Raw genomic sequence first — 15,575 nt, forward strand, 5'->3', positions numbered from 1 at the left:
TCCATTCTCGGATGCTGTTCTGAGTTGCTCATAAATACAGCTGGCTAGCAAATGGTAACTCCTTCCCAGGAGGGATATCAGTTTGGAGAAGAAAAACCCCAACACCCAGAAACCCCATGAAAACAAAAACAGCAGAACCCAAACAATCCACCCGAGCCAGGCCGCCAGACGTGCAAACGTTTCCCTGGGAAGAGATCGCAGGAACAAGCCCGGATCAGGCAAACTGGATCTGCTCCACTCTCTGGCTACCTGCCTGCAGGACTTCCACCAACTGGCCTAGAGCATCCCTGAGAAAAGCCAGGCCCTGGCTCAGCCCCCGGTGCTGCAGACGTGCTGAATGGGATGGGAGGCTGCAGGATGCTCAAATCAGAGCTAAAGTGGCTGGTGCCCATCCTGGGTATCATCACTGGCTTGCACCTCAGGCACTGGGAGAGAAGGGGAGCGATACCTGCAGTGACCACCGCACTGACTGAGTGTGAAGAAAGGACAGAGGGGTCCTGGCAGTGCCAAGGAAATCCCTTCAGTCTCCTGCCCAAATTTTGCCAAGACACCACATCTGCATCATCACTGAACTCTCCCCTCAAGACTCGTGCAAACATCGGGGTCTTCCCCTCTGACACCTATGCTGGTGGGGATTCCCTACCACCTTGTTTGCAGAGCTGAAATATTTGGGTCCTAGTGTTTTCCAAGTATTCTTAGTGTTTTTCAGGTACTCCAGGTACATATTTTAAATGTAAACACACAGTATAGCATATAGTATATATATGCATAGCATAAAGTATATGTATATATACTCACAGACTATATATTTTTGCCCCAGTGGGCTGTTTCAACCTTACCCCACACATCGAGGTTGTAGTGCCTCTCCTGGCATGTGTACCTGCCCACGTCCTGCACACTGGCTCGCTCGATCTACCAGAACAAGTAGAGGTACTGAGATGATCTGCAGTAGAGCTGGACCCACACAGCCCCCCCCAATAAGATTTGGTGCCAGAAGCAGCCACAGGGATGGGATCAGTGTGAGGGGTGTGAATGGCGCTGAGCATAGGCAGTAAGGAGGGACGCCCATTCCCTCTGCACCCAAGGGTGAGAAGGGGGAAATGGGGGGATCTTCTCAGCCCCATTTCACCTCCCATCCTCTGCAATACCCCAAAACGTCACCTGGAGCACGGTCCCCTCCGCAGAGAGCTGCATGCCTGGCTTTGGTGTGAGCACCTTCCCATCCTTCAGCCAGTGGGACCCCTGAGCGGGGACCCTCGGAGCTGGGCACTCCAGGGTCACCGTCTGGTTGACGATGACAGAGATGTTCTCCTCCTCACCCAGCATGGTGGGGGGCACTGGAAAACAGACCAACAGGGCAACACCTTCCCCGAGACACCCCCTTGGTACCCATGCGAGGTACAAGGACAGCCCCGTTATCCCGAGCATCACCTGCAACCCAACAGCCATGGAGGCGGGAAGGGGCTGGGGCTGCACAGGCGTACTTACACTGTACCTCGAGGGTAGCCTCGTGTCTGTCTTCCCCCACAGCACTGCTGGCTACACACGTGTACGTCCCCGAGTCCTGGAGGCGAGCAGTGGGCAGGGACAGCACGTGCCCATCGGAGAGGATCTGTGCTTCCCCGGGATGCAGAGAGAGCCCGGGTGAGCATGAAACCAAAGAAACTCACAGGCAGCTTGGGCTGCAAGCCAGCAGGAACAGGGATGGGTGGGCATAAGCCTGCCTTGAGCCCGTCTCTGTCACATCCCATGGACCCTCTGCCCGTCTATGCCCTCAAGACAGGGAAGCCCAGTGCAGGACTGAGCAGGTTCATGCTCCCATGGACCAAACACGGGGCAGGTCTGGGTGACATTGTACCTGTTCATCTCCAGCAACTGCTTTTTTAAAGGCCAGAATGAGGCAAAGCAGCCTCTTCCTGGAGGGACATCCCCTCCACCAGGAGCTATCTCACCTGTGGGCCACCCGCCACTTCATTGGGTACCAGGTTGCCATCCTTCAGCCACAGCAGCACCGGAGCTGGGGTCCCCGTGGCATCACACTCCAGTGTCACCGGCTCTGTCACCAGCACCCTGAGGGACCTTGGGCCAGTTCTGATCCGTGGGGGCACTGGGAAGCAGAGAAGTGTCACCGGGAGCAGCAGGGTGCAAAAGGGATGGGACAGGTAGGAGACACCTTGGTGCAGACCAGGCAATACCCATCCATTGGGCCATGATTTTCTAGGACATTGGGATGAACACAGGGGATGGCATGGCTGGGATTGCAGAGGACAATGGCTCTGCTAAAGCATCTTCCAGGGATGTGTCCCAAGGGCTGGCACAGCCACATTAGTCCCATGCACATAGGATAGATGCTGTGGGGGAAGCAGGCACTTCCCCTGCTCACCAGGGACTCACCGGTCACCTGCAGCCTGTACCAGAGCTCAGTGACCCCGGCCACATTGGAGGCCACGCAGCGGTAGCTGCCGGTGTCAGAGAGCTGGACCTGCTGGATGTCCAGGTGCTTCCCATCCCTGGACACCATCATGCCTGCTCCTTCCGAGAGCTGCTTGTCCTCCTTGTACCAGGTGATGTCTGGAGGGAAGGAGGGAGCTGTCAGGAGTGATGCTGCTGCCCATCTCGCCAAGGGGATCAGGGAAAGCCTCAGGGATGCATGAGATGAAGGAGAGGAGCAGCTCACCAGGAGCAGGCAGCCCCGAGGCCGGGCACTCCAGGGACACCGTGCTGTTCTCCAGGATGACCAGGTCCACGGCGCTGGGTTCGATGCTCGGAGGCACTGGAACACAGCACACGCAGTCAGCAGCTCTGCATGGCCGCAGCCACACCGTGCAGCAGCACGGGCATGGCCAGGCTCACGGGGGCACTCAGCATGTACTGAGTCCTGGGAGCAGCCAGAGCTCATTCCCTGCTCTGGAAGGGGAATCACATCACCACACGGTGCCAGTGCTGCTCCCCAAGTCAGCTATAGCAGAGCTGTTCCCTGCCCTAATGAGCTATTCATCCTTCCAGCACAGGGATCTCCACTCCCTGCCTGGTTTCTCAACCAACACCCTTCAGCATCACGTCCTGAAATGCTGACTGAGGGGTTCCCTGGCTAAAGGGGAAATGGGGCTGGGAGAAGAGCCTCCACTGGAGAGCACCCACCAGCTCTCAGCCTCATTGGCAAAGGGAAAGCTCCCAATGGATCAAGCTAGTGACCCTACACTTCCCTAAAACAGGGCAGAGAACATGCACCCTTTTGGTCAGCCACGTTCTCCCTGGCACATGGGATGGATAGTGGGTCTCACCCCAGATGCTGTGCTCACCTTGCACCAAAACCTGAACCTCTGCCTCTGCCACCCCTGCCTGGCTGCTTCCCTGGCAGATGTAAAGCCCTTCATGATCAAGCCCCACACGGGTGATCAGCAGAGTCCCACCGTCCTCAGAGAGCACCACACCATCCCGCTCGTGCAGCGGATACCCGTCCTTCAGCCACCTGCAAGGGAAAGGAGATGCTTCGAGTCCATCCTGATCTCATTGCAGGGCACCCCCAGGGAGTTATGCAGCCCCTCTGGGAGGTCAGGGGGAAGAGGAGCAGGACCCACCAGTGCAATACTCACTGGATCCGGGGTGGGGGGATGCCCATGGCACGACAGTGAATCCTCAGGGAGTCATTGGTGACAGCTGTCAGGCGGCTTTCCCCATCACCGATCAGCATCTGGGGGGGAACTGGTGGAAAAGAGGCTGTTAGCCTGGGATCACCCTGGGACCCTGGCACAGGGATGCGAGAGCCACCAAGGGCTTGGAGGAGGCAGGATTCCGGTGGTACATGAAGACCAGCAGCCCACAGGAGGAGCATTCCAAGCAGCAGACACGGACCTTGGATGCGCAGGCTGTAGCTGAGCGAGGCGTTCCCTGCGGCATTCGTGGCCGTGCACGTGTAGAGGCCTGCGTCCATCACCCGGGGCTCTGCCAGACGAAGGGACCCCGAAGGAAGGATGCTGTAGCTTGGGGAAAGGGAACAGAAAAGCTGGATGGGAGGAACAGGCATGTCATCCATCACCTACCCTAGGCAGGAGCTAACGGCTGGGACATCACCATTGCTTTGAGACAGTCAAGAGCAGGGTCACCTCCTGCACAAGGAGGATGGCAGAGCTGTCCATGGGGGCAAATCCCCTTTGCTCAGCCCCCATGTGAGCTCAGCACGAGGCGGTGCACAAGCCACTGATGCAGGGGGACAGGGTTCCCCATGGAGCACAGCCCCTGCAGCTGGAGCTGGCCATGCTCTCCCTCCCAGCGCTGTGTTCCACAGACATAACATCATCTCAGCCCACGGCTGTGGATCCCTGCTCCTGTGCTTCCATAAATCACCCGGGCACATGAGGACGAGGCAGCTGAGATGTGGGGAGCAGCACAAGTCAACCAAGAACGCACCACAAGGCACCACGGTCCCTCAAGAAGAGCAAACCCAAGATGCCTTCCTGTTTCCCCAGGCCACAGCTGCTCCATCTCAGCAGATGTTTGTATGATGAAATTATAGAATGTATGATGAATGTTTGTATGATGGAATTAAAACCCTGATGAAATTAAAAGTTCTTGCTCTGCTCTTCTTGAGGAGCAGAGATAATGCTATACCTTGTCTCAGAGATAATGCTATACCGCTTGTCTCAGCTACTGCCAGAGCACTGAGCATCAGCACTTGATGTCTTTGCACCTCCCTACCAAGCAGCTGAGTCCCTTCATGGACCCAGCATCCCTCTAAGGGATTCACACAATCCCAAGAGGTCATGGCCCAAAATTCCTTCCCGGAGACACGCAATCCTAAGGGATCGTAGCCCTGGCACCCACAACTCTCCTTACCTTGTGGTGGCAAGAGGCAGCGGTTGGGACTCCCGGGTCCACACCACCAAGGGAGGTGGATAGCCCTGAACCTCGCAGGGCAGGGTGATCTCCTGCCCAAGCACAGCCAGGATGGTTATGGGATCTGATGCCTGTGATCCATTCACGCTGATCCTGGGCTTTGCTGGGTGGAAAGGGAACACAGCTGGTGCAGGAAAGCTTCAGGTACCCCACAGCCCTCATTGCTGCTGTTCCTATCCCACAAACCCCTCTGGCACTGAGCTAGGTGGCCCAAGGAGAGTCCCCAGGTCCTGCTCTCCCAACCAGTCACCCTCTGGAGATGCTTTACTGGGAACTGGTGCTGGAGCCCGCCCTGGGCACTCACTGCTGATGGAGAGCTGCGTCTCCCGGCTGGAGAAGCCTGCTGCATTGGTAGCTGTGCAGAAGTAGGTCCCAGCATCCTCAGGGGAGGATGAAGGGATCAGGAGGGTCCCATTGGGGTCAAGGTGGTAGCGTGAGCTCAGTGAAATGGGCTCTGTGCCCTGCAGAAGAAAGGGAAGGGAGGAAGACAGCAGAGAGTCTCCCATGAGCTGAGCAACCCAAGGGCAAGGCAGCAGCTCTGGACCCATCAGAGGCAGGCACAGCCACAGTGGTGAGCTATATATACCCCCTCCAGACACATTGCCCTGCACCAAGGATGACTCACAGCCTGCCTGGCAGGGGGACAGCCTGGCCCTGTCACCCACCTTTGTCCAGGTGACAGTAGGGGGGGGCACACCGGTGGCATTGCACTGCAGGGTGATGGCTGCTCCCTCAGTGGCAGTGATGAGGACAGGGCCAAGCTCAATGCTGGGAGGAACTGGGGAGGAAGAGAAGCATCTCATCCCTGTGGCCAGGGCCACACTTACCAGAGCCATGCCTTGCTGTTCAGGAGGTGCAGGGACACCCAGCACCCTGCCACTCACCGTGGATGACCAGGGACACGTCCTGCCTGTGTGAGCCGAGGGCATTGGTCACCTCACAAGTGTACCTGCCTGCATCCCCCTGCGATGCCTGGTCCGTGTGCAGGCTTCCATCAGCCCTAATGGAGTAGCGTCCACCTGGGGCTACCTGGGCACAGGCAGAGAGCACAAACAGGACAGACCGGGGGTCAAACATCACCATACCCCTGTGGCTTTGGGGCATAGCTAGAAACTGAACCTTGAGCAGCAGGAGCATCCTGATGTGGTGTTAAAGCCACATTATCCTCCCAACCCAAGGGTTTCCCTGGCATCTTTCACCATTAGTTTTGGCCCCAGGAGGTTGGGGCATCCATCCTGTAGCAAAGTCCCAGCCACAGGGCCATGATTGCAGCTCCCACCATTGCAGTGGGCACAGGACCCTCACCGGCTGCCCATCCTTCAGCCAGCGTCGGGCCGGGAATGGCCTCCCAGCCAGGATCACACACGGCAGTGACACGGGCTGGCCTAGGAGCACTTGGACCATGGGGGATGCAAGAGCTATTTCTGGGGCTGCTTGAAAGACAGGAAAGGGAAACAATATTAACTGGAGCTGAACTGGCCAAGAGCGCTCAGAACAGCTCTGGATCGCCTTGCTTCCAAGGTCCAGACCTTGGCTTGGCACAAGCCAGCTCCTATACTCAGTTCCCCCAAGATTTTGGGGGATATTAATCTATGGTTTGGGTTCAAGTGTGTGTCAGTGCATTAAGCCAAAAGAAATGGAAGGGCATTATCCCAACCCTGAGCATCATTGGCCGGCTCAGGAGCAGACGTGGCTGCGCGGGGGTGCCGGTGCTGGCAGCAGCCAGGGTCAACACACCAAGAAAAGCATGTAAAAGCAAACCGTGACCGGTGACCGTGAGCTTGATCTCCGCTTGGATCTTCCCAAACTCATTCTGGGCTTTGCAGATGTAGATGGCTTGGTCATCCAGCGAGGCGCCTGGAACATGGTGGGAAGGATGAGCCCCGTGGGGCTGAAGAGCCCTGGGCGAGCTCCAGGATGGGGAGACACAACCCTCCCCTGCCCCACCACTACCTCCAATGGAGGAGAGACCCTGCCACGCTGAAGGCTTGCAGGCTGTTAAGCTTGCACGAGTCAAAAGTGCCAATAAACCTGCTATGTCCATGCTTTATTACCACAGAAAGAGTGGGTGCAGGGGCTAATCCCACTGCTGGGACAGCAGCCTGCAGTGGGCAGGGAGAAAGCACCCATGGGTGACACTGCAAGCATCACCCAGGCTGTGTGCCATGCAATGGCTCTTACTGTCCATGAGGAGCTCGGCAGCCTCCAGCCGGCTGGAAACACCGTGAGGCTCGTGCCAGCCCGGCACTGGCTTCCCATCCTGCCGCGACCAGGAGAGCCGCGGTGCTGGAGAGCCCTCGGCACGGCACAGCAGGCGCAGGGGCTCCCCGGCCTCCACCACCACGTCCCCCAGGGGCTCGGGGAAGTGAGGGGCAGCTGGAGGAGACAGCACGGAGAAGGGGTCAGGCAGCTCCAGCACCCCAGTGTCCCCATAGCGCAGAGAGATGGGACTGCAGAACCCACGAGCAGGGCCCTGAAGGGTTCTGAGACTGACTTAAAGCGCTTGGTGTTTCTCCCGAGCAGTTTCCATCCCTTAGTTACACTCAGCAAAGGCTCTTGCACTTTTCCACCTTTAACTGCTTCAGACCTTGCTTCCTCAACACACCACCTCATCTCCTCCTCCTCCCCAGGCTTTTCCATCCCTTCTGCCCCCCTGAGCACCAGTTGAAGTACTTTGTTTTTCAGACACCCAGAAGCAAGTCTCCACCTCTGTCTATCCCCACTGCTTGTACTTTGCATTCCCAGTTTGGTCCCCAGCTGCCACGTCCCCATGCAATAGCATCCACACTAGTCTTCAGACACTGGTTGAGCCTCATCCATCCTCCCAGCCCTTGGAAATCCTGCCAGGCTTCAGCCCTGCTTGCACTGATTTGCTGCATGCTGGGAAACCCAGGAACCCCGGGGGCAAGAGGACCCTTGGGAAGCAACAAGTGGGAGATGAGCTTGGAGGGTGAGCAGTGGACTCAAAAGGAGAGGCAGGGACTTACACCCCACATCCAGCACGGTGCTGTCAAAGGCAACGCCAGCCTCGCTGAGCCCCTCGCAGCCGTATCGCCCCGCATCCTCCTCCCGCACCGCCTGCAGCCGCAGGACCGCACGCTGCGTGCCGGGGGGGAACGTGGCCACCGCCTGCTCACCTGCCCCGGGGACCCCACGTCAGCACCACAGTGCCCCAGGGGACCCCGTGGGTGATGTCCCTGCACGGAGTGGGCTTGCCCCCCAGGTCTGACCCAGTCTCACCTTTGTACCATGCAACGTAGGGTGGGGGGACCCCAAAAACCCAGCACTCCAGGGTCACGTCTTCGCCAACCAGTGCCTTCAGGCTGGGTGTCAGTGCCAGGATGACAGGAGGCTCTGTGCCATGGGGAGACACATGGCTCCAGTGACCCCCTGCAGCGCTGGTGTGGTGCCATTCCCCACCAAGGGAACTTCCATTGCAGACAGCCCCATCCCATAGCTTGCATGCTGCAAGGTGCCAGCCGGCAGCTAAGGGAAGCAAAGAGGGATAATAAATCCCCCTGAGCCCAGGCTTTTCCCAAGGGGAAGCAGGTACCAGTGAACTCCAGGGTGATGACTTGCTCATCCCAGCCCAGCGCGCTGCTGGCGTAGCAGCTGTAATTCCCTGCATCCTCTGGGATAGCGGCCCTGATGTGCAGGGTACCCTGAGCATCCGTGAAAACCCTGCGGCAAACAGGGAGAGAGGGGAAAACGAGCCTTGTGAAAACAGAGCCAATTTAAAACGGGTTGAAATAAGTGAGCAAGCTTAAGGCCATCCCACACACACAGCAAGCGGTGGGTATGACGGATGTGGCTTAGCACTTAAAGCCAGCTCCATCAGCTGCTGCAGGGAAGGACATTGCTTTGAAGCAGGGAAAAGCATTGAGAAGTGGGCTTTTTCATCTTCAAAGTCAACAGAAACCTTCCCCAAAGCCCACTCCAGCACTCACAGCCTGACACGGGCAGGGAGGTGGAAGCCGAAAGGCAGAAGAAATTAAGGGAAAGCACAAGGAGTATTTTGAGACTGGAGCACACACCGGGTGTACAAAGCACCTCAGACAGCCCTCGGTGGGGACAGTGACCTGGATAAGGCAGGGTGGCTTAAAAATAAACATCTGAAATCAAGGCTAGCAGAGCGCCAACCATCTCAGGTGCAGGGTGCGGGGGTATCGCAGTGCCTTCCTCCTTCCAGTGCTGTGGGCAACCTCAATCTCCTCTCCATCAATCAATACACCTCCATAAAGGGAGCTCATCCCCGGTGGGACAGGGAGGATGGGGGCACCCAGATCCCCATGGGATACCTCTCGCCCTGCTCCAGCGCCCATCCCCAGCGCTTCCATGCGGTGCGGGGCAGAGGGTGGCCCCCGGCCGTGCAGTTCAGCCGCAGCTCCTGGCCCCTGCCAAAGCGCTGGGGGCTGGCGTCGACCATCACCCACGGAGCCTCTGCATGGGGTTGGAGAAGGGCTCAGCCCTCAGGTGCCATCATCCCTCATCCATGGGGTGAGGCATCACCAGGGCCAGAGCGGGGCAAAGCCTACCCTCGATGAAGAGCCAGAGGGAAGCAGTGGCCGTGCCGTGGGCGCTCTGTGCCGTGCACTCGTACTGGCCCCCGTCCCCCGGCTGCACGTGGCTGATCTCCAGCGAGCGGTTCAGCAGCAGCCGGGTCCGGCCGTCCCCCGGCTCTGCCGCCTTCCCATCCCAGCTCCAAGTCAGGTTGTAGGGCACGTCACCCAGAACCGGGCAGGACATGACCACGTCTTGGCCCGGGGAAGCGGTGATGTTGGCCGGAGCTATGAGACGCGGTGGTGGCTCTGAAAGCACAGCATGTGAGGGTGAGATGAGGCTGTGCCCATCGCAGAGCAGAGACTGGTGGGCACCGAGGCTTGGCACAAGCAGTCCCCACCTGAGACAGAGATGTAGGCACGAGCCCGCGTCACCCCAACCTTGCTCTTGGCTGTGCACTCATAAAACCCTTCATCACTCTTGGACACCGCAGGGATCAACCAGCTGATGTTCCCCAAATTCCTACGAAAAGGGAGAAACTACAGGGTCACCCCCCTGGCATGGCTGCCATGGCACCACCCTGCTCCAAATCCCTGGGATTTTTTCCATCCAAGTCAGGCGAAAGGGTGCAGATACATCCCATGGGATTTTCCTTTGCTGCCTTGGGATGCTCAGGGCTTGCAGGCATCCATCCAACACACAGCATCCCCATGGCCAGCGCAGCTCAGGGGGCTGTTGATGCCGACACAGGTCCATCATGGGTCAGACCAAAGGCTCACCAGAAGAGCTGCTCTTCCCCAAGCCTGGTCCTACCGCGGCTGAGCTGCAGGCGGAAAGGGACCTCGCTCCGTGCTGAGCAGGAGATCAGCTGCGGCTCACGGTTGTAAGCCTGGATCTTGCTGGAGATGTTCACTTTGGGTAGACCTGGAAGTAGTTGGGCACACACACACGGATTGCACTCATCAGGAGCTCACCAAGAGCTGCGCTGGGAAGCAGGATAAAAGAATTCCCAAGCAAAAACCAAAGCAGAGGCAGTGCTGGGGCCTCTGATCCCATCTCAGCACCCTCGGGGGCCGTGGGGACCACTCACTCACCAGCGACCACGCTGGTGTAGGTGACCCCGGAGAGGCGGTGCAGGGGGTGGCCCTCAGCATCCTCACCCTTCACCTTCAGCAGAAAGTCACCCATGGGGACGTGGAGCGGCGAGGCCACCCAGAGCTGCCCCGAGGAGGTGTTGGAGAGGGGCCGCATGGGCAGCGAGAGCAGGGCATGGCCGGAGGTGTTGAAGAGCTCAACCTCCTGCAAGTGCCCCGGTGGTTTCAGGCCAGAGCAGTTCACCAGCACGGAGATGGGCAGACCTGGAGACAGGCAAGGGAAGAAACAACCCAGCTGCGTTCCCGGATGCAGCAAGCCCAGATGCAGCATCCATGGCTCTGGGCTGCACCAGGCTCACCGTGCACCGGCCGCTCTCCAGGCTGGCTGGCATCGAGGTCAGGCTGGGTGGAGAAGCTGGCTTGGAAATTGATGGTGCTGATGCCTGTGATCCTCAGAGAGTGGCGGCCGCTGCTCTGGGTCTGGAAGTGGATTGAGAGGCATGTATCAAGGGCAGGGGAAGGGAGAGGCGATGGGGAAGGGAGAGGCCATGGGGAAGGGAGAGGCCATGGGGAAGGGAGAGGCCATGGGGAAGGGAGAGGCCAACAGCCAGCCCCTTCCAGCCCATTCTTGCATCCTCTGCCCAGCTGGGGGTGGCAAAGCCTGTCCAGCTAAACGTCCCTCAGGGGATGGGTGAGGGATTTGCCACCAGCTTACCGTGACCAACCATGTCCCTGGCTCGTGGGGCTCCACAGCCACCACCATGGCTGAGTTGGGGATGCTGAGCAATTCCTTCAGACCTTGGCCTTTCTCAAGGATCTTTCCTACAACAGTGAGTGAACCCCTGGGATGGGCAACCCAGCTCCATCCCCTGGTCCCTACAGCTAATGAGAAGCCCCCTTCCTCAGGGCTCACTGCAGTGCAGAGCCCATCACCCAGCCTCCCCTCTGGCATGAGGGCTATCCAGGAGGCAAAGCATCACACCCTGCCCATTCCCATCCCCTGGGCTCCTACCTGCTGGATCCCGAACCTCGATCCCTGGGGCAGGACCGCTCAGGGAGATGGTGACCTCCTTCAGGCTTGGATCAAAGGGGACGGGCCATGTGTACTGCCCACCATCCTCATGGTCCGTGGACAGCAGATGGACCTTGGAGGCTTGGATGGCCTCTTCCACCCACTTCAGCACCTGGAGGGACGGGGTGGGTGGGGGGGATTAACCTGGATTCCCATTCACCACCAGGCACAACCATTTTGGGGTCAGGTTGCACTGGGTCAAAACGGTGCCCGGGCAAGGGACCAGCCCCAGCCATGTCCATTGGATGCCAACACAAGGGTGGCACAGGGACTGGTGGGCCCAAGGTGGCAGTCCTTGTTGAGCCCCACTTTGCTACGAGCAGTTGCAAAAGGAATTGAGTAGTTTGGTGTCACTGTTATTGCCAGGTGGCTCCTGCTCAGACACTCAGAGCGGGCGTGATGTTATTACCCCCAGCTCTCTTAGGGGAATAGAAACCATTAAAACACACAACGGCTGGAGGCTGGGCAGGGGCAATGAGGGAGATGCTGCCCAGTAATGAGCAGAAAAGCACTTTGCTGTTCCTCAGGTCTCCAAGATGTCACGGCAGTCAAGAGCTTCAAGATCAGGGATAGGCAGAGGCTCCTCTCCCTAGGACCGTGACACCTGCCTGATTCCCAGGATGCTGAGAGGAGCTGGAGCACGCCAGCCTCGGCCCCAGGCAAACACTTCCCCTGCACAGGGCTCATCACGGGGATCATAGGAGCAGCACGCTCAAGAGCAGCCAGCCTTCTCCAGCTTCAGCTGAAGCAGGGCTCCCAATCAATCTGGAGGTGCTCTGAGCATGAGGATTAACCCCAGGGAGAACACGGGAGCAGCCAAAATGGGCTGGACCACACGCACCCTGGGCACGGCATCCCTGCTCCCTCAGGCTTCCACTCACCTCTGTGACCTGCTGCTTGTCCAGGTGGAAGATCTGCCCCGAGCTGGTGGTAGCGATGCGCTCGTACACGCGGTACCCGGGGTGGCTCCTGTCCCCGCAGTCCCCCGTCAGCACAAACACCACCTGCAGAAGCAACGGTCCCCATAGCACCCCACAGCCGTGGGGTGTCTGTGCATCCAGGGAGCAGCCACCAGCTCCTGTGGAGCCGGCCATGGGGATGCTCAAACCCCACCGTTAACAGGCAGCTCACCTGGGTCTGCTTGTGCTGCAGCAGCTGCAGCAGCTCCTCCTGCTGCTCGTAGTCCTTGGCCCGAGCATCAGAGAAGACGTAGACGAAGGAGCCGGGGTGTGAGACCTCCACAGCCATCCTGATGGCTCCTACGCTCATCTCCGGGCAGTCCCCTCCACCCTGCACACATGAGGGATGTGGCACAGGCACCGAGACACCCAGCGCTCCGCTGCCAGCAGGATCCCACCCAGCTCATGGGGAGGAACTGCACCAGTTCGATGCAATCAGCCCGAGCGCAGCCAAAGCAGCGTGATGGGACCTCAGGGACACGCAGGATCCCATTGACCCGTCCCTGTCTCACTACTAATGATGATTAAAGCACTCGTTTTGGGATCCAGACTCACAGATGCTGCTGGCTTCCCACAGACTCACATAGTGAGCACGTTCATGCCCACCCCTGCCCATCACCCCCCAGGCAAGCACAGAGGCACGGAGAGGACCAGCTCCTGTTTCCACAGGGCTTTGCACTCCAAAGGGCTGGGAAACAATTTGCAGCCACAGCTTTACACCGCGTGCCAAAACACAGCTGCATCTGAAGGGAAACACCACAGATATTTAACAATGCATGGGAGGCAGGGCAGGGATGGATAAAGCATGATTGAATTCCCAGAGAGTGTTTTGAAATCGTTAACAAATATATGAAAAACAACTCAATTCTCAAAGAGCATTTCCAGAACAAGACATTTTTGGTTCCATGGAGAGCCTGTGCAAACTCTCCTGGGGAAAGCATTCCCATTTTGCAGCTGAGCTGTGAACTGGGAGCGCTCTGCCCCATCGCAGGATCCTGGGGCACAGCGCCAGCATCACCATCCTCTCTACTCCCACCCTGGTGTGGTCAGCCCCGAGCCCCTCCACACTCCCAGGGGACACCAAGGACTGGTTCTGAGGCCCGCCACCATGCAGGAATGCAGGGCCAGGCTTCCCATTGAGTGCCAAGGGCCATGCACCAAGCTCAGCACCGTGGGGCTGAGGATGCCTACCTGGACATGGAGCTCCCGCAGGCGCCGCTGGAAGAGCCGGGGGTCGGTGGTGAGGGTGACGGGTCCCACCTCTGCAAGCACATGGACAACACTGCTTCAGCCTTCCCACCTTTGGTGCCACTCTCCCAAGCACCCACCCTGGCTTGAACATCCTGGTGGGACCTGCAGGACTCGGGGTTGAGCATCTACCCTGGTTTGGCTCCCAGCGAGACGTGGATGTGGGAACGCTGCTCCCATGGAAAGCTCTCCTCAATACACCAGTGGAGACAGCCAGGGTGAGCTGCAAACCCTTCCCTGCTGGGGCAGGCTCCCACCAAAGCGATGCTGAAACCCATTTACTGCCTCTGTCTCCTTCCCTGTCCAGCTCCAGCGACTTTCATTCAAACTCAGTGTTTCTGCTGAGGACAAACCCTCTGTCCTGCTCTCTTTGCAGGGAGGCTGAGAGGTATTGGAGAGCAGCTGCTATTTATGGGTGTGCACAAAAATCCCAAGGCAAAGACTGGGACAGACAGGAATGATTCTGGGATTGCAGTAAGTTACCAAAACCTCTGGCAGCAGCACGTTATAGACTTGCACAGAAATTCCCCCCATGATTAGTCTGGGGAGATCAGAACAGGCTGGAAGTAGAAGAGCCACCCACATGTGAGAGCCAGCATCACCTGGATTAATGCAGAGAGGTCCAACTTGCCCTGTGCCTGCAGGGTGGCTTGGGATGGGAGCCCTGCTCAGCACCATACCCTCGAGCTGCAGCTCATCCTGCAGTGCCATCCCCATCAGGGCATTAAAACAGAGAGAAGGGACATGCAGGCACTTGTGAAGCGCGTGTTCCCGCCCCAAACTCCACCAGCACCACACCCCAGCTCCCCACAGCCCCATCCCCAAGCAAGACACGTGCCCTCCCTGTGCCCCAGCCATACCTGGGTCATGGAATGGGACCAACACGTAGTTGCTGATGGGCTTTGTGCTCCTGCCGAGCGTCCGCTCCAGGATGCGCGAAGCCCCGTCCATCACCTGCACCAGGTCGTCGTACATGGAGCCGGTGACATCGAACACGAAGGCTAAGGTGGCCCAGCCTGAGCTGGGGGGGTGCTCGGCGAGACTGGGGGCCAGCAGCAGCCAGAGACCCACAAACACGCCTCCATGGGGCGGCATCGCTGGGGACACCCCTTTGTCCTTGCCCTCTCCTTCTCCCAGACCCCTTAGTCACCGTCCCTGAGCTAGGGAGGGATACAGGGTGCAAGGGGCCACACACAGTGGGACCCCGGGCAGGGGACACCCAGCCACCGACCAGCTCCTCCAGCGTTCAGCTTCTGGGAGGGAAGCAGGGATGGAGGGAGGGAAAACAGGACTTTTGGAGCCAGCGACGCGGCAGGGAGGTGGGTGGGAGCTGGGATGGGGATGTAGGGATTGGGAAGCGGGTCCTGCAGCCCACAGGATCGTCAGAAACACTGCCCATCTCAGAGCCCCCCCCACCCCAGCTCACAGAGCCCCTGCTCTACTGGGGGCAGCCGGGGTTAGGGGAGGACATGGGGGCTCGGAGCTGAGCACCTGCAGGGACACCCTGCCAAACGCAGGCAGCGGGAGAGCCAGCTGGGAAAGGGACTGAGGAATCACCCTGCCTCTGCTAGGCAAAAGGGCCTCCCTGGAATAGGGGTCTGCGATGGGGCTGGTGGGGATTAAGGGGCTCGGGGGGTGCTCCCCAGCACAGCTGCCCCCGGAACAGGGAGCAAACAGCCACGTAAAGCACAGACAAAGCCGGAGCCAGGACAAGGGGTGGGAAAAGCAGCCCTTGGCTGGGAAAGGCAGCGCTTGGACAGAGCACAGGAGCTTTTCCTGGCTCCCCTCAAAGCGGAGTGCTGAGCT

At 58.8% G+C, this 15,575-nt stretch overlaps 1 protein-coding gene across 1 annotated transcript in view; it reads right to left on the minus strand.

Annotated features, from left to right (window-relative positions):
- Positions 1-15,034, minus strand: part of HMCN2 (hemicentin 2) — a 34,878-nt gene extending 19,844 nt beyond the window's left edge. Inside the window, exons 1-31 of the mRNA XM_062640990.1 lie at positions 14,630-15,034; positions 13,713-13,783; positions 12,694-12,852; positions 12,444-12,566; positions 11,503-11,674; positions 11,206-11,312; positions 10,850-10,970; positions 10,491-10,754; positions 10,176-10,320; positions 9,797-9,918; positions 9,432-9,704; positions 9,195-9,336; positions 8,450-8,577; positions 8,137-8,250; positions 7,884-8,033; positions 7,078-7,272; positions 6,658-6,753; positions 6,202-6,326; positions 5,781-5,925; positions 5,562-5,674; positions 5,201-5,357; positions 4,837-4,999; positions 3,856-3,983; positions 3,597-3,705; positions 3,303-3,472; positions 2,678-2,773; positions 2,395-2,571; positions 1,953-2,107; positions 1,489-1,612; positions 1,162-1,337; positions 840-912 (exon numbers count right to left, since the gene is read on the minus strand). Coding sequence (XP_062496974.1) covers positions 840-912; positions 1,162-1,337; positions 1,489-1,612; positions 1,953-2,107; positions 2,395-2,571; positions 2,678-2,773; positions 3,303-3,472; positions 3,597-3,705; positions 3,856-3,983; positions 4,837-4,999; positions 5,201-5,357; positions 5,562-5,674; positions 5,781-5,925; positions 6,202-6,326; positions 6,658-6,753; positions 7,078-7,272; positions 7,884-8,033; positions 8,137-8,250; positions 8,450-8,577; positions 9,195-9,336; positions 9,432-9,704; positions 9,797-9,918; positions 10,176-10,320; positions 10,491-10,754; positions 10,850-10,970; positions 11,206-11,312; positions 11,503-11,674; positions 12,444-12,566; positions 12,694-12,852; positions 13,713-13,783; positions 14,630-14,864 — 4,528 coding nt within the window. The 5' untranslated portion in view covers positions 14,865-15,034. The remainder of the gene's footprint in view (positions 1-839; positions 913-1,161; positions 1,338-1,488; positions 1,613-1,952; positions 2,108-2,394; positions 2,572-2,677; positions 2,774-3,302; positions 3,473-3,596; positions 3,706-3,855; positions 3,984-4,836; positions 5,000-5,200; positions 5,358-5,561; positions 5,675-5,780; positions 5,926-6,201; positions 6,327-6,657; positions 6,754-7,077; positions 7,273-7,883; positions 8,034-8,136; positions 8,251-8,449; positions 8,578-9,194; positions 9,337-9,431; positions 9,705-9,796; positions 9,919-10,175; positions 10,321-10,490; positions 10,755-10,849; positions 10,971-11,205; positions 11,313-11,502; positions 11,675-12,443; positions 12,567-12,693; positions 12,853-13,712; positions 13,784-14,629) is intronic.
- Between the last annotated feature and the right edge of the window lie 541 nt (positions 15,035-15,575).

Source organism: Pezoporus occidentalis, unplaced genomic scaffold, assembly GCF_034315485.1.
Source record: "Pezoporus occidentalis ecotype Australia unplaced genomic scaffold, CSIRO_AGI_Poc_V1 ctg68, whole genome shotgun sequence".
Taxonomy (NCBI): Eukaryota; Metazoa; Chordata; class Aves; order Psittaciformes; family Psittacidae; genus Pezoporus; species Pezoporus occidentalis.